This window comes from Metarhizium robertsii (genome assembly GCF_000187425.2).
Source record: "Metarhizium robertsii ARSEF 23 chromosome Unknown MAA_Scf_2, whole genome shotgun sequence".
NCBI lineage: Eukaryota > Fungi > Ascomycota > Sordariomycetes > Hypocreales > Clavicipitaceae > Metarhizium > Metarhizium robertsii.
The window spans coordinates 5,324,874-5,344,043 of NW_011942160.1; the positions used below are offsets into that span (position 1 = coordinate 5,324,874).

Sequence of the window (19,170 nt, forward strand, 5' to 3'; positions counted from 1 at the left end):
CCGGTGCAAACAAACCGCTATGCAAATCCCCCACCGAAAACGCCAATCCATAACCATCTATCCCAGAGCGAACCGAGCCGAAACCCACGGCCAATCCCATGCAACTCTACGCCATCCACGCCGGCAAATAGTACCTCACATTCTCGTAAACCAAAAACGTCACCCACGTAGCCGGCATCACCCTCACCACGCCGGGCACCAACCCTCTGTAAAACCCAACCACGCCCTCTTCCATCCAGATCCTCCTCACGACGCCTCTGATTCCCCTCCCAAACCTCTCGTCGGCGCGGTAATTCTGCATCCTGCTCCGCAGAACCTGATACGGGTACGTCACCGCGCCGGCCACCAGCTTGGCCACGCTGGATATCACAACGGTAGCCTCGTTGGTCAGCCGCGGGTTCACGTCCCCCTCGGCGATGCGGTTGTTAAAGTACACCCTCTTGGCGGGCTCGTACACGGCGAACTGGACGGCGCCGTGGGAGACGCCCAGCAGCGAGACGGCAAGGCCTCTGTAGAAGCCGCGCACGCCCTCGGTGCGCAGGATCGTCCGCGCGCCGGCCAGCATGGAGGGGTAGGCGCCCGCGGAGCCCTTGTCCGACGAGAGCATGCGCGTCTTGAGCACCCAGATGGGGTTGGTGAGCACCGAGGTCGAGGCGCCGGCGAGGGCAGAGGCCAGGAAGTAGTCTGCCGCCGAGGGACGGACGCGGCGGTTGGCGTGGGCGATGGCGCGCTCGAAGCGGGACTTGAAGAAGAAGAAGGACGCCCAGGACGTGGCGTTGCCGACGAGGTTGGGCGTGAGGCCGCGGTAGAGGGAGAGGACGGGCCGGCTGTTGGACGTGAGGGAGCGCAGGATGGTGACTGTTGTCGGGGGCGAGGCCGGCTGCCCGGCGCTGCGGTGGACTGGGCCGCGTCAACTTGTTAGCATGAAAATGAATACAATGCATCAAAAATATATTCTACAGCCGGCAGGGCTTTGCGGGAAAATAAAAAGGAAGGGGAAAGGGGGGGATGAGGGCGACGAGGTTGGACCAACTCTGCATTCGCGTCTTGACTATGTCCAAGGGATGCACAACCAAGGTCGAAATCACACCGGCGCTGAGGCCGGCAACGCTCTCGACGACGGCGGGAGACAGACCCCCATGGTGATGGTCCCGCATATAGAGATTGAGATTGTATCCGGGTGTTTCGGGGTGCGCGTTGCCTACATTGTCGACGGAGAGTATGGAACCTGCCATCAGAAGCGTTGGAAAGGTTGAGGTGGGAACTTTTTTTTTTGTTGGAGCTCGGATAGCTTCGGACTTGAGCTACGTCCAGACCACGGCCACGACAACACAACACCATAAGGGGCCAATCGCACTCATGTCGCATGGAATCAAACAAGAAATGCACAGTCAATTTTACAAACCGGCGTTGGGTGAATGTGGAACAAGTATCAATTCCAAGAGTGGTCGGTCCAATTATGCACCATTTTAATACATCTGCCCTCTGTCCATCATCATACAATGGCGGCAATAATCATAACGCCCTGCACGCAGGGCCATGTACGCAGCTTCATCCATGCCGAGGTGTTCTATTTTCTCCCCTCTGCCATGCCCCCCGAACGTTGATAGTAATACAAGCGGCTGAGCCGTCAAACAAAATCGCTGCTTAAGAAAGGGGTGACAGGAGGCTGTTCAGGCAGTTAGCATCAAGAGCGCACGAAGCGAAGCGCATCAGAGCACATAAGCGTACCGGATGATGGAAGGACGAGGGTCGCTGCGAGTATAGCCTGCTACAATCAGTATTCGCTTTCGACTTGGTCCGCATCGTCGGGTCATCCTACCGAGGTACAAGATCAGGGGGAGGTAGCCACTGCCAGCTGGTTAGTACAATCAATCCCAGAAACATAACAAAGAATGAATCGACAAAAAGAGGAACGTACTAGTGAATAGCGACGCGCGAAACGTCAATGAGCTTGGCAATTCGCTCCTGGTACTGTTAGCATCCCCCGTCTGGCCCGTGGAAAAACACACCGTCTCGCGAACCTTGGACTCTTCAGACAGAGCAAACATCTTGGCGGAATCTATTTGAGAGCAATGAAAAACAAGAAGCCACTCGTAGCTGAATCGTCAAAAAGTACCGAGTAAGACAGATGAGCTATTGTCACTGCTAGATAAATATCGGGTCCGCCCAAGGCAGAGGAGAAGAAAAAAAAAAAAAGGCGAGAGCCGCTATCGCTGCGCCCGGACTAACTTCGGCAAAAGTCCCCAGCTCAACTTTCTCGATCCCATTTGCTATACAGCTTCACACCTGCGATTATATAAAATTCACAAACACCGCCCGCCGCGCCCAATACGGTCCCCAGTCCCGAATACGCAGCTGCACAATTCTCCATAAGTGGTAGGAAAGGCCCGTCTTTCCACGCCGCCGTCAAAATGGCACAAAATAGACATTGGTACGTTGTTCCCTCCCCATCGCCATCCCGCCACAACGCATTAACTAACACGCAGCCCAGGGAACAAGACAAAGAAGCGACAATCTACATAGGCAACATTGACGAGCGCGCCACGACAGCAACCATCTACGAAATCATGCTCCAGATGGGCCCCATCCACAACATCCACATGCCGCGTGACCGCGTCACCCAGAACCACCAAGGCTTCGGCTTCGTCGAATTCCGCACGCCCTCGGACGCCGAGTACGCGGCCAACGTCATGAACGGCATCAAGCTGTTCGGCAAGTCGCTGCGCGTGAACAAGGCGTCGGCCGACAAGCAAAAGGGCGCCGACATTGGCGCCGAGCTCTTCATCGGCAACCTCGACCCCATGGTGGACGAGAAACTCCTCTACGACACCTTCTCCCGCTTCGGCCCGCTGCTGAGCCTGCCCAAGGTGGCCAGGGACGACAGCGGCATGAGCAAGGGCTTCGGCTTCGTCAGCTTCGGCGACTTTGAGAGCAGCGACGCCGCCGTCGCGAACCTGGACGGGCAGTACATGCTCAGCAAGGAGGTCAGCGTGCAGTACGCCTTCAAGAAGGACGGCAAGGGGGAGCGCCACGGCGACGAGGCCGAGAGAGAGCTGGCGAAGCAGGCCAAGAAACGTAACATTGTGCCCGAGGCCCAGGCCCTGCCGGCATTTGTGACGCAGCAGAGCCAGCCTCAGCAACCGCCGCCTGCGCCGCCTCAGCAGCAGCAGCAACAGCAACAACAACAACATCAACAGCATCAACCACCACAGGGCGGTCAGCAGCCGCCGCCTGTTCCCGCCGGTTTTGACCCAGCCATGATTCCTCCCCCGCCCGCCGGGTTGGGCGCCCATGCGATGCCTCCAATGGCGGCGCATCACCACGCGCCGCCGCCGCCGAAGCCGCGCGCCGCCGCCGCCGATGCCGCCAAACTTCCACCGCAACCCTCCTCATTCTCAAGCTCGATCGTCGGTTCCTCTGCCTCCCCCGCCCACAGGACTCCCCGCTCGGCCGCCGCAGAGTCAGAACTACACCAATCCTGCCGACTTTCACCCCGGCGCATTCCGACCTCCTTCTGGATCACCAAATCCCCCAGGATACCCCGTGGCACCACCTCCTGGCTTCCCAGCCGCACCTCCAGGAGCTCCGGGACAGCAAGCACCGCCAGGAGCAGGGCCACCTGGGTTCATGCCACCGCCCGGATTCCAGCCTCCTCCAGGCTTCGGACGTCGTTGAACTAGGAGAGAAGGAGAAGAAGAAAATAAATTTGTGTATCACCAGGCTTTTTTGTAATATTAGCGGCTCCATTTATGTAATTAGATCAAGGGAAACGGTCAGATACCTCCAAAGGGCACGAAACGGAATGAACCAAAATCATGATCAAGACAGACATTGTTTCATTGTTTCCACGTCTATGCTAGTGAACCATACAGGCAGGGCCCTTAATGGACGTTAGGTATCTTACAAATCCAGCGCCAAACAAGACTAGTATCCCTTTCTCCCGCCATGCAGCCAACTTGCCAAACTCGACAGAGAAAGCCAAACAAGTGACAAGTTGAAAGTCTTTAAAAAACGCAAACAACAAAACGCCCGAGTCCTTTGATGCAAAAAAAAGAAGAAAAAAAAGAGCACAACTATAATAACGACCTCCCCTTACCAACTCCCTGCAAATGCATCCTTGGCCTCCCTTGTAGCCTTCTCCCACTCTTGAATGGATTCGTCTCTGTGGCCCTGGACCTCGTACGACTGCGCGAGCATGCCGTCCGCGACGCTCTGCCACAACATGTTGCCGCTCCTCTGGGCTTGTTTCGACGCCGCACGCGCACTCTTCAGCGCCTGTTCCCCGATGACGTTTTCAAAGAACCGGCTTCGCATGATGCATAGCGTGACTGCCGCTCCCAGGATATTGTTGGTCACCTTGGACCCGGACATGGCCGCCTGGATGTGCTGCTTCTGCTGGTTCAGCTGCTGTGGGGGATCTGTTTCCAGCGCGGCAACGACATTATGCCACGCAGTGCGCAAGTCAATGTTCCAGTGATTCGAGCAGAATGGCTGCAGTTGCTCAATCAGCTCATGCGTCTGGTAGTCGTTTCTGCAACTGGGGTGTTGCATGATCCACAGGCGGTTCAGACCAGCAAGGAGCGCAATTTCTTGCTGGCCAGCTTTGCTGCTGCCCGATGTTTGGGCTATATCGAACCGTCCCTCTAGGAAGATGGCCAGGGCGGCTTCGAGGTTGCCCGTCCCCTGGTGGTACACGCCGGTAAGATAGGTGGAGAGGAGCCCTATTGTGAGCTGTGTAGATGGTGTAATTAGAGTTTCGAGTTTTTCCATGAATTGCTTCACTTTGCCCCATTGACAGTGGCTTGCTGCCAGGAGACCTAGTAATACATTAAGATAAGCTTGGGCTTCTGTCCGCCATGATCGTTGTCGAATGGCTGTCGACAACGACACAGAAGGCCCATACGGAATACCAGAGGTTGAGCTGTCCCCTGTCACATTGTTAGCTTTGGACAGTTGCCGAATAAAGCATTTCGGCTGCTGCTCACAGGTATCGAGAATCTTGGCGCCTTCTAGCCAAAACTCGGTAGAGCGTCGTCCTTGTGACGAAGGTTTGTGCATGTTGGCCAGTCCACTGAAAGTAAATCTGCAGAATCAAGTTAGCAAATAATGCGCATCTTCTGGATTCTTGGAACGTACACAAGCGACCGTAGCTCTACTTTGGTCATAAACGACATTACAATAAAGTCAACATCTCCGTCACCCTCGCCTGCCAGACGAATGATGCCCGACGTTTCCTCGCTAACAGGACGGGTATTTGAAGGCTGCTTCTTGACAGGAATCAGAAAATCCGCCTTGACATTATTCCATTCCTCACATGCGTCTAATTTTTGCTGCAGTAATCGGAGTTTCTGCGCCGTCGTGTCGGGACTTTGACGGTATAGACTAGACGCAAAGTCCAAGACCAGAGTCAACATTTCTAGTTGCATAATCTTGACAGTCGGGTCGAATTGGAACTTGGCTACTTGAGCAATGCAAGATTGCACACGCTCGATGTTGCTATCTTTAGAAGTCTTGAGGAGCGCCAGCCCTTCCAGGATTGATGCAAAAACGGTCATAGCGTTGTCGCCTCTGGAGGTGGCAACATTTTGGACGGCCCGGATGTTTTCCAGCGCAGCGGCATCTGAGGCGCTTCCCATGGCCATGTAAAATGTTGACTTCAACAGACGAAAGGCGTAGTACCATTGCACGTGTTTGAATCTGTAAAGTGTTAGCGTTTGCCAAGATGACAGCGGCCAGTTTGTCTTACGCCTCGCAGTCAGATATGTGTCCGTCAACCGCTTTCAGGGCCGCCTTGTGATTGCGTTGAAACAGAACCTTCAGCATTAGATACTGCATGCAGTTTTTCAAGTCGATTAAGCGGTGCTTGAACTGTTAGCAAAGTCCCAGCCCACCCAGAGTTTTCTGTTAGCCTACCTTGTCACAGAGGCTGATACCCTTCCCAAGGGCCGTCTCCGCTTCCATCAAGTTCTCCGTCTCTTCGTGCAAAATAGCAGCATATCTCATTCGCAATCGAGCCTCTTCCCTTGGCGCAAGCTTGTTGTTTTGCATGACTGCTTCCAGACATGACAGGCTCGTGGCTATCAACTTTTGGTATTCGTCTACCTTCTCAGGGTCAAGGGACATGGCCACGTCGTGTACGGAACTGCGGGCTTTTTCGAGACATTCTTCAGCTATCGCGACCATTATGGGGATCGTGTTGACGCGAGGTTTCGGAGCTGGTGATCGCTTGGTAATACTTGGAGATTTTGTAGAGAGGGCGGGAGAATTGGTAACAGATGAGTGCGGACTAGACTTGATGCGCATGGGTTCATATTTTGGTTCTTGCTTAATTTCCGGCTTCATTTCTGGTTTAACCGCAGTGTGCACTGTGATTGACTCTTGCACTGGTGACGATTTCACGCTGATGGTTGGTTCAGATGGTTTGACGGTGATAGAATCTTCCACGGGCTCTGGGTCGGGTTCCTTCTTACCCCAGCTGTTGGGGTCGCCCATGGGGAGAGGCGGTAATGGAGGAGGCGGTGGCGCGTTAAATATATCTAATGGGTTGACAAAGTTGATGGGTTCTTGAATTGCAGGCGGCAGAGGAGGCTCATCTACCGGTACATCGAGTATTGGCGCAGGAGCAGGCTCAGGCTCAGGCTCCGGCTCCGGCTCCGGTTCCGGCTCGGGTACAGGTATAGGCGGCGGTTCTTGTACCTCTTGTACAGGTTCCGGAGCGGGTTGTTGTTGGGGAGGCGGCGGAGGAGTAGGCGTGGGCTGAAGTCGTCGATGCTGTGGTTGTGGTGGTGTCTGTGACTGTGTTGGAGGTTGTTGAAGAAGCATCTGGTTTTGCACAGGGGTACTAGATTTCATCCGCGGCGGCGGCGGCGATTGAAACTGGTGCTGTAACTGCTGTTGTATTGGAGATTGCATCGCCTGCTGCCCCGTTTGTCCTTGTAGTGAATGCTTCCTCTGCATTTGTGACGGTAATAACGGCGAGCCTCTCGGTTGCGGAGATGCGCGCTGTTGATGTATTTGCGGCGATCGAAGAATTTGTTGGGTCGCCTGTTGTTGCTGCATCTGCTGCTGTTGGTACATTCTCTGCAGCATGTGGTCTGGTGCCTGCGACTGTTGCGATTGCAACATGTGTTGAGCATGCTGTGGTGTCTGTGCCATTCCCGTCAAACTTGGCCTCGGAGATGGATGACCCGCGTATTGCTGCTGTTGCGACACCGGCTGCGGCTGCGGCCATGAATGTTGCTGATGCATATGCTGAGTCTGCCTCATCATAGCTTGATAGTCATGATATCCGCCGCCGCCGCCGCCGCCGCCCATAAAACGCGCTGCTGACTGCTGCTGTTGCTGTTGTTGCTGTTGCTGCTGCTGCTGTCGGGCCATCTGCATTCGCAGCATCTCCTGTTGATGCACAGCATATTGACTCTGCTGTTGAACGAATTGGTTTTGATGCTGCTGACCATAGAACTGGTCTCCTATGCCATTTACATACAGCCCTTGATGATTTTGTTGCGGCGGCGGCTGGGGTTGCGGCTGCTGAAACTGGGATTGCGGCTGCTGAAAGTGTCCCTGGTGTTGGTAGCCGCCCATCGGACTGCCATACATCTGGTGATGGTCCTGTTGCTGTTGCTGGCCTGGGAAACCCGGCTGCCCCGTAGGCAGCGTGCCTCGGTAGGTCATATCCGCCGTGTCTGCATCAGACTCTGAACATGGACTCGGCCGACACCAGGATACAAGATGAAGGGTCTAGGAGTAAAAGATGCCGGGGTTCAGAAAACGCCAGCGACTTGTCAGGAGCAGAGGAACTGAAGCGGCCCTCAATGGGTTTGTGCACCAAAGAAGCGCGAACAACGACTCGTTGTGCTGAGCAGAGGATGGGTTCGAGATCGCACTTCAAAGTGTCATGTTCCGACTGACTCGTACGTCTCGCGATGTTCGCGTTCTCCGGTTGGGGGGTGGTGGGCAGGTTGGCTCGAAAGCGACTGCGCGACGCGCGCGCACTGTCAGTAGCGACGGGCAAAAAATAGAAGAAGACGGCAAAATCGGAGTGGTGTGTTTTTCGTCAACAGAAGGCGGCGATGGTGTCGTGAATTCCGGGGACGAGGGTGGATGGACGATGGGCGCAGGCCGACGACGTTGGGGTTGCGGCTCCGGAATTGAGGTTGTATATCGACTGCTTGGGAGCCCAAGACTCGAGGTCAGTCGTCAATGGTCAGTTGCCAAATGGTTGGTTGGTGGTGGACGGTCCTGGTCCGGTGTTTTGTCCCAACATGGTTTAGCTCGACAACTGCATCCTCAAGTGCTCTGAATGGCTCTGTGGTGCATTTGCGGAAGGAGCGACGCACTGCTCCTTCCAAACCCGCTTATGGCGCTTACGCCCCCGCGTCAATCCCTGAGAAACAGCACGCATCTCCGTGCATCACCAAGCAACAGCGCACCGATATACACCATCGCTACATTGACTGATGAATCAATTTTGTTGTTCCGAAACCATTAAATCTGTACACGCTGCAAGAGGCTACGAGTGATGGGGACTGCTGAAAAGCGCAGGCACTTGCGCTGGTTGCAACCAGTCTCTACGGGTCTAAACAATCGATATTGTATCGAGGAATGCTCCGGAGCCTGCCATAGCCGGACCTTAAAAGTACCCGAGCTAGCTACTCTGCAAGATCTTTGATAGAAAACTCGCAGTAGGGCAATCGTGAGCTAGTTTACCGCACCATTTGTTCAAACATCATCCATCCCTGACCTTGGTCGGTCCCAGTTGCAAAATGTCATGTCGTCATTGCTAACATTAAAAAAGTAAGTGAACCTGAATCTACAAACTATGATACAAGTTATGCACAATTTTTCCAAACACCATGAGCCTAATATGTCCCCTCCGATTAAAATCAAATAACGAATTTGTTAGCAATGATGGCCAGTCAAATCCCCAACGCCGTTGTCTGTATGTATTGCGGTCCTCAGTTTTGACGCTAGTCTTGCGTCCATGGCTGTATCAAGAACGCCCCTTCAGCTCCCTGAGCCGAAATCAACATGTTGTCGCCCCTGCATTCCTTCGCCATCATGTCCATGGCGCTTCCATTGCCTCTTTAACCGACACAAATCCACTCGGCAAACACGCACCAACGGGCGGTACGGTCTGCTAACACCAGTCCTCTCCATACGCCCCTCTCAGAGCATTTGATGATGGTCTCCCATGTCCCACCATCGCTGACATCTTCGTCACCGGATAGACCCTTGCTGCCAGCAGCTATGCCCTTGCGGTCTTCCTTCCTCATAAGACGGAGGATCTTGCCGCCTGGCGTTTGAATAGCCAACTTGGCAGGCTTCTTTCCTGCCACAGTGCCGCTTGCTGAACTGGGAGTTGATCCGCTCATGCTCGAGGCGTTCATGCTCATGGCCGAACTCGGCCGTGCAAAAGGATTGGGGCTCGTTCGTCCAGGGTTCGATGCCGGGGTTAACGCCGAGTTGGGTCCGCTCAACGTCGAGCTCGGGTGCTGTCTAATGGCGAAGACAAACGTATTGTTAAGGGCTAATCTTTGGCATTGAGGCTGCACCACATAAATGTCGTGACGTTGAGCATGCGGAGTAGGATGTCGGGTAACAAAGTCGTATGGCGGATTCTCTCCAGTGTGCACAATGGGAAGTGCGAATGCCAACGGATGAGGGATGTCTTTGATGCTGTGCATCAATCCACGCTTACCAGCATAGATTTTCAGTGTACCTTGACCCTCATCCCCTGGAAGAAGGGCCTTGACCGTGTATCGCTTCACCCCATCATACCACTCTGCCTGTGCCAGCGCTCTCTTCTTTAAAACATCACCGCTTTCAAACACGTCGCCATCTGCGTCCCGAGTATATGCTCGAGCTTCCACCTCCGCAGCCACCTCAATGTCGGCTGGCACATTGAACTTGATATGAACCATTTCAAGATCTTCGATCCTCGTCACGGCCGTGTTGTAGTCAACCATTTCAATCTCGTTGCGGAAAAATGACGGACATGTGCAAGGAAGGTTGAGCAATATCTCGTGGGCCACAGGGGGCACGATGTGCTGCTGATCATGATGCTCTGGAACATGTGTCCAGCACACTTCTGTCGGTCGCGCGAGGAACCACCAAGAGTCAGCCGTCGCTCCATTAGCACTAGAGTATAGGCCACGCTTGGGATTTGAAGGGCTCGCCAAACAGCAGTCGATGATGCGCCACTCATTGTCAACAATGACGGCATTCCACCAGTGATTTGATCGCGGCATCATGTTGAGATCGGCTACGTCACCTGGGCTCTTAAGATAGCCCCGGACAATCTCACACTCCAGTCCAACGGCCGCACACATCTCCATGACGAGAACTGCGTATTCTTCGGCACATGCCCTCTTGGCCTGGATAACGCGACGCGTGTCAATATCGCCCTCAAAGTCTTCCTCCCAGCAGATCTTTTCAGATACCCATGTAAAAATGGCTCGCAGACGTTGCACATCGCTCCTGTAAGGTCGACACACATAAGTTGTTGCTAGTTGAATAGCGGTTGTCATGGGTGGCAAATCCGCAATAAACCGTGAGTTCTTGTCCACCTGGCTCAGATTTATCGATTGATAGTTTATTGCCTCTCTCACTGGCATTCCATCTGCTGCCTCGTCGCCCTCAATGCCCTCGTACATTTCATCCACTGGATTTAAAACAGGATGTTCCATCATCTGGCAACGATCTTGGCGCTCGTTTCGCTCTGCTTTGCTTAAAGAATTTGACCTGTTCACGTCACGACGAACCTGGACCCAGTCCACGCTGCTACCACCAACAAGGCCCATATCTCGGGCTGCATTGCTCCCGTAGTCTGGGCCACTGATACCAGTCATTCTTGAGCTCATGGCAGATGGCGCCACAGAAGGCCGTGGTCGGTTGAATGGCGATGCCCTAACTGAATTGCTTCCAGCTATCGAGCCTGCTGCAAGGCTGCCTCTGTTGCTCGCAACGCCAGTCTTGGCAGAGTCAAAGATCTTCTTGAATATGTTTCGCTTAGGCGCCTTGGGTTGAACCAGCCCTCCTATACCTGCTGTCAGGTCATCTTCCAAGCCGGTCTGAGCCCTTGGTCGACCGTTTGCGGCGACATGGCTGGCATGGCTGCTGTGATAAGTGACACCAGTAAAGGGGGAATCGGGACGATCCAGCTCTGCTTCACGAGCGTCCATAGCACTCTGTGTGCGCATATGCTGACGAGCCATACTACCAGCACTGGTGGAACTGATACCACCAGCCGAAACACCACTCCAGAGAGTCCTTCCACTACTTTGGGTGGATGAGCTAGTGTGGCTTTGGTTGCCTGTTGAGGCGTTGGTGGTGTTGGTTCTGGTCGTAAGCGTTCTTCCAACACTCCCACTCGCGGCGCCTTTTCCGCGTCCTATTTCATATGCAGATTTTTGAGTTCTCAGTTGCCGTGGATGGCCAGCAGGCTCACCAGCCGAGGATCTAGGTCTTTGATAAGGCTGGCCTTTGGGCGGTGGTGGTGGAGGTATATCTTCTTCAGCATCAAGATCTATGTCTGCTGCCATACTTGCACTCTTGCTATGATGATGCATGGTCTGGAATTGTTTCTCCATGCGCTCCACGTAGTTGCTTAACTCAGGCAGTTCGTGCTTCTGACCTCGACTACCATTTTGAAATGATGTTTCTTGGGAGGATCCACCACTCCAGGTTTCATAGCCTTCATCGTGGTGAGCTATTCCCGTGGATGTAAGAGGTCTTGTCGTCACTGAACCCTTTCGCCTCGATTTGTGTGCAATTGCATCAAAGGATTCTGGTGCCCAGGGGTCAAGCGGCTGCTCCACCACTTCTGCTTGCTGGACCTGCTCGCCATCCCAACTGCTTCCAAGCCCATCCAGCTGGTCTAGCTGTTCCATGACACTGTCCATCGCTTCCCTGAGTGGCGATGGTGTCATGTGAAGCTCATCTGGGGAGTACTGGCGTGGCGATCGACCTTGAGGGGTATAGTCTCCATTTAACTCACGCTGATGCATCTCAATATGAGGCGCAGATGCGGCGTGTCTCGGGGTCTGTGGCGGGTGGTGGTACGACGCATTCGACTCATGTCTTGTCATGGCGGCAGGAGAATATGGGTGGAAGGAAGCATTTGACGCATGCCGTGACATGTCAACTGGTCGGCCCCCGCCGCCGACATGCCGATGAGGTGGTGGTGCCGGAGGAGGAGCAGAATCTCTGTCAGGTGTGCTTCCACGATCTCGGTAGGTTTGTGATGGCGCTGGTGATGGCGCTCGAGAGCCATATCCGTGAACTGTAGGCGGCGATGGTACCCTTTCAATGGTATCATGGACTGATCTGCTAAAAGAGCCGCCAGACTTGTCTTTGGCTCGTTGGTGCTGAACTTTGGGAGCAGGGGCTCCTGCCGCAAGCCGGGTAGAGACAGGGGCTGGGGTGGCAGCTGGGTTGACCTTGGAAGGATCGCGATAGGATGTTGGTTGCTTAGCGGTAGTATAATGGGGAGCCTTTGCGTATGCTTCAAACGGCTTGCGGAAAGTCTTTGACTTGGCAGGTGTGTTTTTGGGACTGGGCGTATTGCTTCCTGGCAGGGGGCTGACTGATCTCGTCATGGGACGAAATTCCTCAGGGAGGACTTCGACAAAGTTGGAAGGAAAGGACCCAACCGTCCTTCGATCTCGGTACAGACGACCAACCCACCACGATCCGTCACCGGCGTTTAGACACTCGATCAGATCTCCCTCAATGAAGCCTAAGTCCCGTTTCGACTATCGGCATGTTAGCAATTCTAGGCCCTCGAGGCAATCCGCAAACACCCGCACAGTTGGCAGATGAAGAATAGAGCAAAGGTGCTACACAGACCTCTCCACCCCATGAATAAACAGCTCTACACCAGCACGGAAACCTCGCTGGGAGCGCCTGTGGTGCAGGCACCATCGTGGAACTAAGTTGAGGAAGGAACGAAGCCGTGCAGTCGAGGACTTCACGTCAACGTTGGCAGATAATGGTCTATGCGAGGCAATGTTTGTCGTCGATTGGTGATGGGGATGCCGCCGTGTTGCATGCAGATTTCGTGCTGCGTTGGTCCGTGGATGCTGAGCAGGTGATATTTGTTGCAGCAACAAGTCGTTCAGGTGGGCCGAGGAGAATAGTTTCCTCCTTCGCCCTGCATAGTCGTCCTGGTCGTCACTTGATACGACAAAGTCAAGAAGGAAGAAAACAGTGAGAGAAAAGACCAGGAAACAGCCGGTAGGAAGATGCCAAGCTAGGGGGCTAGTGGCCAATCTAACTTTGCAAAAGACGTTGAACAATGAGAAATGGCTCTTGATATGAAACTATGTGTCTGCCAGCTGTGTATGGTCTCGCTGCCGGTCACTTGACCAGAATAGTCGGTCAGTTGCTTGACAAGCGACTGGTCTATTTGCTTGGAGCAGGGCAACGGCGGCAGCAACAGCGGCGCCCGACAGCTTGCACAAGACGTCAAGCCCCGGCAGGCCATTCGAACAACAGAGGGGCAGCAGTAACCGGGGCAACGCATATCGCACGCCTCAACGGGGCACTGGGGTCGAAGGCAACCGGGCCCTCAACTGGCCTCTAAGGGCCTCTAGGCCGCCACTAAGCCACCAGACATGCACCTCCCACGCAGCAAGGCGCTAAGGCCCCAGAGCCCCAGCGCTCTGCACTCACTAAATCGGGAACTGGGCCCGTGGAGGCCGACGACAGCCAATGACCGGTCGTCAGTACCTCGACTACCCGCAAACTTCGGGCAGATTCACACACACCCCGTATGTTCCACGGGGCATTATATTACTTATTATTGCCCATGAGCTGAGTGTGATGCAACATCGACCATCTCATACTAGCCTGCCGGCACGCCACTTGACGTGGTGGCCGCTGGGGCGACGGCCGTCCTGTAGTACGCTCTAAAGCTGGCTTCGTTCCAACGCACAATCCAGATGCGCCCACACGACGCTTTTGCGCGTTGGGCCATAGCAATTGTCAACACCATTGCAGGCCTTGTCACGATGCGACAAAAGACGGAGGGAGCCCTCGACTATTAGCCTTCTCGACGACTTTCTCTATTATGCTGCCCGTCTTGACGAGTTGACACCCCGCCGCCAAAACCACCCCGGCAAACCACCCCAGTCGCAGCTATCCAAAAAAGGAGATTTGTAAACAAAGCAGAGGTCCAAGCTCTCCGCCCAGCCCTGCCGCTGTCCCAGACAACGAACGACCTCATTAAAGCAAACCGGGCATCGCCCTGGCTCAAACTGCCAGCCAGGTGCTCCGAAGTCTGCGCCTGGGTAGCCATTCCGGCCGATTACAGGTAGTATTATCTGGCCGCGCGACCCGGCTCGCATCCCTTTATTCTCCTCTCCCCCGTCACGACCTCGATATCTTTACATTTACCGCATCGGTCGCCCTCGCGCAGCCCTCGTGTCTGTTGCCTGAGATTCCTGCTCCAAGGCATTGCCGATTCGGATCGCCACGGTTCGTCTACAGGCACAGCATCGGCCTTTTCCTGCTCCAGCCCATTTCGAGAAGCGGCACATTGCATGACGTCAAGACAAAATGGCCGATGAGGGTGTTGCAGAGCACTATCAGGTCTTGGAGGAGCTTGGCCGTGAGTTCAAACGTTCCCAGCAGGCTACCTGGTCGCCGTGTCAAACAGCCGCCATGTTTTACAATCAAAGCTAATGCGCACCTCCAAATAGGTGGAAGCTTCGGTGTCGTCTATAAAGGCATCGAGAAGGCAACAGGCGAGACCGTGGCCATCAAACACGTACGTACCCGTCCAGCCTTACGATGAGCAAGCACAAGCAAACAGCTCATGCCATGTCCCATTGCTAACATTGTGCGTCTATACATAGATCGATCTCGAGTCCAACGATGATGACATCCAAGATATCCAGGCGGAAATAGCCGTCTTGAGCACGTGCTCCAGTCCGTATGTGACACAATATAGAGGCTCGTTTCTTCGGGGACATAAACTTTGGATTGTCATGGAGTACTTAGGGGGTGGTTCCTGTCTAGACCTGGTGCGTTTGACAGTACTTGTCGGTGTCCCATGCGCGTCGTTTGAATCAACTAATCAAGCCTTCAACAGTTGAAACCTGCCAACTTTGACGAGACACACATAGCCATTATTTGCCGTGAGCTGCTTTTAGGCATTCAGTATCTTCACACCGAGGGCAAGATTCACCGAGACATCAAAGCTGCCAATGTGCTACTCTCTGAAACGGGCAAGGTCAAGCTGGCAGACTTTGGAGTTGCCGCTCAATTGACCAACATCAAGTCACAGCGAAACACCTTTGTCGGTACCCCCTTTTGGATGGCTCCAGAAGTTATTCAGCAAGACGGGTACAGCTTCAAGGCAGACATTTGGTCTCTAGGCATTACCGCCATGGAGATGGCCAACGGAGAGCCACCGCTGTGTCACATTCATCCCATGAAGGTTCTTTTCCACATTCCCAAGAACGCACCTCCACGACTCGAGGGCGACTTTAGCCGAGACTTTAAAGACTTTGTAGCCCAGTGCCTCACCAAGGACTATGAGCGCCGACCTTCAGCAAGAGATTTACTGAAGCACCGCTTCCTTCGTTCTGCTGGGAAAGTTGAAGCTCTGCAGGAACTCATTGCCCGCCGCCAAATGTGGGAGGCCAATCAGAATCGTCAGAAGCATCCCATTTACTACCAAGAGACCTTGCAAACAATATCACCAAAGGATGAAGACCAAGAGTGGGTGTTTGATACAGTCAAGTCGGTTGCCCCCGCACCGCCCAAGCGGCCAACCATCAGACATCGCAAGCCTTCGTCGATGCTGGCCACTGAAGAAGGTTTGCGCAAGCTCGACATTGCCGAGGGGCCACTTGGCCCATCATCACCGGCGACTGGCACGATGCGCAAGTGTACCGTTCGCCGCACTCCATCACTTGCCCATTCCAACTCCATCCGATCCAGCGGATCGCCGCGTCCCACAGTCGCACCCAAGAAGCCATTGCAGCCCGACATGTCTTTTGGAAACTCGGGTTCGACTATGCGTTTGTTTCGGCGTGTTCCATCAGACAGCTCAACCAATGGCCAAATCGGAAGACCATCCTCACCCGATGATGTTTTCTGCGACGAGAACCTTCCCCCCCGTATTGCGTCGCCTGTCGAGCCTTACGGCAAGGAAGCCATCCTTGGCAGACGCCTGTACAACAAGGCCGTAGAACCCACTCTGGCTGAATTACATGCTCAGACATCCGCTATGCAAAAGAGAGAGGCTCTTGCTAAACTGTCGGACGCTTTTGCGTCCCTGGATGCTGTAGACCCAGAGGGGGCATATCATCTCATGAGCAATCTCGTTGCATCCATGTCACAAGACAACAAGCTCAATTCCTCGTTTCTACGGCAGCCGATTCAAAAGGCTCCAGACGACGGAACTCCCTTAGGAACGGTCATTGTCAAGAGCTCTGCACCTTCCCTAGCTAGTCCTACCAAGCTGATCCTCAGTTCCAACAATCCCCATCTTAAGAGCCACCGTCGACGCCAAGCCGAGTCTCCTCGAACCAGTCTGACAGAGAAGGAACTTGAGAGGGAGAAGTCGTCTCTCCTAGAAGAAAAGTATCCCGGTCGTGATGCACTAAGTGGCATGGAACACTGCAAACAGTTGTCTGATGTTCTATATCAACGATGGGCTGATAACCTCCGCATTCGCTGGCCAGCTGTGTAAACGATATTTGCCGGCTGAGATTCAGCCTGGCGTACTAATTCATGACAATGGAGGATGAAATGCGCCTGTTCATGCAGGGCATGAAGATGTTTCATACATTTTTTTTTTTGGTTTGTCAGCCCGCTTCTTTTTCTCTTTTTCCTATTTCCCTTTCATTTTGGCATGAATACCCTTGAGTGTATGATTTGAGTAGCGCGACTGCATCGACTTTGCATAGCCCGGCTCGGAAAACATAAAACGGTTGCAGCATGCATTTTAGACATGGACAAACATGTGGGATGCAAACATACATGGACAACGTTCCATGTACAAATGGCAGGTTCTATGGCTGCCGTTTGGTGGTAATGTGGATATATTGCTTGCTGTTTTATGGGATTCCACCGGAGCATGGCGTTGGGGATTTGGGAATTTGTGCTTTGGATTTGTAGGTAGATCTAGGTAGAATGTGTGAATAAATCAATTGCACACAATTTCTGCCTCATTCCATGATTCATCATGTAATGTGTTTGTCATGTTTTTATATTGTGATTCAAATCTTGGGCACACCAAGACGAGTACCTAGATGTTCATTCAATGCATTCAATCGTTTTCAGGTACCTGTATATCGTATGACGCAACTGTACATATGGGAGTTTGTTTTCGACAAGACGACGGGTAGATATTGGCAACGACTACAGTCATCTTGCTAGATAGAGGCGCGCAAGGGCTAGGGTTCTGTGCTCGGGCCGAGGGATAGCTTGATTCGCCAGTTTTTGAATTCGTCAGAGAGAATGTTGCCGTGGCCTGTTTCTTCGACCTTGAAGACTTCGATTGTGGGGGAGGCCGGGTGGCGGCGTATGCGCCAGACGCCCTCGTCGTTGATTGTGCTTTGAAGAACTGTGGTTCGATTCCGTGGCTGTCAGCGAGTTCTCATGACTGCAATGGATGATGATTTTGTCGTGTGGGAAACAGTGACGGACCAAGGTTCGAAGAAGACAGGATAAAACAAGATTAACAAGATGAGGAAGAGATGGGGGGGGGGGGGCGGGAACCATCCGAAGAGACGAGCAAGACATGGGCTTACATTCGAGGAACTCGCCCGCAAAATTCACACACATGTCTGCATTCCACCGCGCGCCTTGCCTCGAATTTACCGTTTGCGGAATGTTGTGCGTCTCGATCTCCTTGACGTCCACTAGGACGCCGTCTCTTGTGCGGAAACCCACGATTATCTTGGGGACGCCCAGCAGGAACGACTGAATCCAAAACTTCATGAGCTTGCGATGGAAATTGTCCATGTCGTGGTCGGAGCGTATCTCAGCGGTGGTTTTGAGTTCGACCCAGTTTATCGGCTGGCCGGGTTGGGGTTTGGAGTCCCATACTGGTTTTCTCGTTAGAGTAGTGTTCTTTTGGGAGGGAACATGTGTTCAGGGAGGGGAGAACATGCTCGCATCTACTTCGCCGCCTAGACAGAGGACGGTCTTTCCGATGCCGGTGCGTACGACGGAGCAATATTGTTCCTTGTTGTTCACGATTTGATTCTCGCGATTTTCAATGTATTCTCTTGATGTTTCGGCCCATATTTTTTGCAGCGTGGATAGGGTTTCAAACTTGTAGCCTGGAGGGGAGGGGGATGGTGAGTTTTTGTAGTCTTGCGTGAGGAGGATGAGAAAAAGAAAAGGGGGGAGAGAGATACCCCAATATTGCATGACTTCTAAAGGCGGGCCGCGTCGGGGGCCGCGATGGTTTTCCTTGGCTCGCGACTGGAGTTTATATTCGTTATTTTCTTCGATGAAGCTAATTTTTGTGAGCTGCTGTGCCTAGGTCTTGAGGGTGGGATACGCACATGCAATTCTGGTACAGAGTGGCATTCATCTCAAAGCTACGCTTGTTAGTTAGCTTTCAGACATGGCACAGCATGATACACACCCATCCTGTTGCTCAAACAGCGCCGCCATAATCTGCCTCGTCATTAGCATGGAAACACGGACAAAACGGAACGTGGAAAGAAACGCACCTTGGTCATCATCCCCCGCCACGTAACTACATTCGCATCAATCTTCTTCCCGGTCTCCCTTTCGTGCGCCAAGATGGTTTTTAGCAAGCTGTCCAGATGTTCGTCTCCGGAGTCATCTAGTTTCTGGAATTTTTCGAAGCCCTTGGACAGGTCTGCTCCTAGTTGAGGGGTGTAGTAATACTTCATCGAAGAGTCATCGAGGCGAAACTCATGGTTCTCATCGTATGAGAAGCAGGCAAATTCCTGGATGAGTTAGCCGGGCTAGGCGGACGGACACAGATGGACATGACAATGAAAAATACCTTTGGCCTTTTCACGGGCTGGCTTTGCCCGGTGAACCTTCCAATAGGCTGTATTGAGAATGTGGCCGACATTGTAAGATTGCTGAGGGCTGGTCGCTCCCGGCCTGTGCCTAGTTTAACTGCCTTCGAACAGTCGCGGTCGCTGATGCATGCAACCTGCTGTTGGG

At 53.5% G+C, this 19,170-nt stretch overlaps 6 protein-coding genes across 6 annotated transcripts; 2 read left to right on the plus strand and 4 right to left on the minus strand.

Moving 5' to 3' along the window:
* Positions 1 to 106: 106 nt before the first annotated feature.
* MAA_07877 (Mitochondrial carrier domain protein) lies at positions 107 to 1,235 on the minus strand (the record flags this gene model as incomplete). The annotated part of the gene is made up of 2 exons (XM_007825875.2): positions 107 to 900; positions 1,034 to 1,235. The coding sequence occupies 2 exons, from the start codon at positions 1,233 to 1,235 to the stop codon at positions 107 to 109; spliced, it is 996 nt and encodes a 331-aa protein (XP_007824066.2).
* A 1,179-nt stretch (positions 1,236 to 2,414) lies between these two features.
* Positions 2,415 to 3,678, plus strand: MAA_07876 (splicing factor 3B subunit 4; the record flags this gene model as incomplete). The annotated part of the gene is made up of 3 exons (XM_007825874.1): positions 2,415 to 2,434; positions 2,495 to 3,410; positions 3,463 to 3,678. The coding sequence occupies 3 exons, from the start codon at positions 2,415 to 2,417 to the stop codon at positions 3,676 to 3,678; spliced, it is 1,152 nt and encodes a 383-aa protein (XP_007824065.1).
* A 417-nt stretch (positions 3,679 to 4,095) lies between these two features.
* On the minus strand, positions 4,096 to 7,677 carry MAA_07875 (cytokinesis protein Cyk3; the record flags this gene model as incomplete). The annotated part of the gene is made up of 5 exons (XM_007825873.2): positions 4,096 to 4,931; positions 4,989 to 5,086; positions 5,140 to 5,700; positions 5,750 to 5,865; positions 5,917 to 7,677. 5 exons carry the CDS (start codon positions 7,675 to 7,677, stop codon positions 4,096 to 4,098), a joined length of 3,372 nt encoding a protein of 1,123 aa, XP_007824064.2.
* A 1,412-nt stretch (positions 7,678 to 9,089) lies between these two features.
* On the minus strand, positions 9,090 to 12,927 carry MAA_07874 (variant SH3 domain-containing protein; the record flags this gene model as incomplete). The annotated part of the gene is made up of 2 exons (XM_007825872.1): positions 9,090 to 12,758; positions 12,853 to 12,927. 2 exons carry the CDS (start codon positions 12,925 to 12,927, stop codon positions 9,090 to 9,092), a joined length of 3,744 nt encoding a protein of 1,247 aa, XP_007824063.1.
* A 1,635-nt stretch (positions 12,928 to 14,562) lies between these two features.
* MAA_07873 (Serine/threonine-protein kinase domain protein) lies at positions 14,563 to 16,705 on the plus strand (the record flags this gene model as incomplete). Its single annotated transcript, XM_007825871.2, has 4 exons — positions 14,563 to 14,614; positions 14,706 to 14,773; positions 14,862 to 15,029; positions 15,098 to 16,705. 4 exons carry the CDS (start codon positions 14,563 to 14,565, stop codon positions 16,703 to 16,705), a joined length of 1,896 nt encoding a protein of 631 aa, XP_007824062.2.
* Positions 16,706 to 17,411: 706 nt separating this feature from the next.
* Positions 17,412 to 19,075, minus strand: MAA_07872 (Dhp1-interacting protein Din1; the record flags this gene model as incomplete). Its single annotated transcript, XM_007825870.1, has 8 exons — positions 17,412 to 17,581; positions 17,769 to 18,090; positions 18,142 to 18,302; positions 18,381 to 18,481; positions 18,531 to 18,566; positions 18,614 to 18,645; positions 18,702 to 18,944; positions 19,004 to 19,075. The coding sequence occupies 8 exons, from the start codon at positions 19,073 to 19,075 to the stop codon at positions 17,412 to 17,414; spliced, it is 1,137 nt and encodes a 378-aa protein (XP_007824061.1).
* Positions 19,076 to 19,170: the final 95 nt, after the last annotated feature.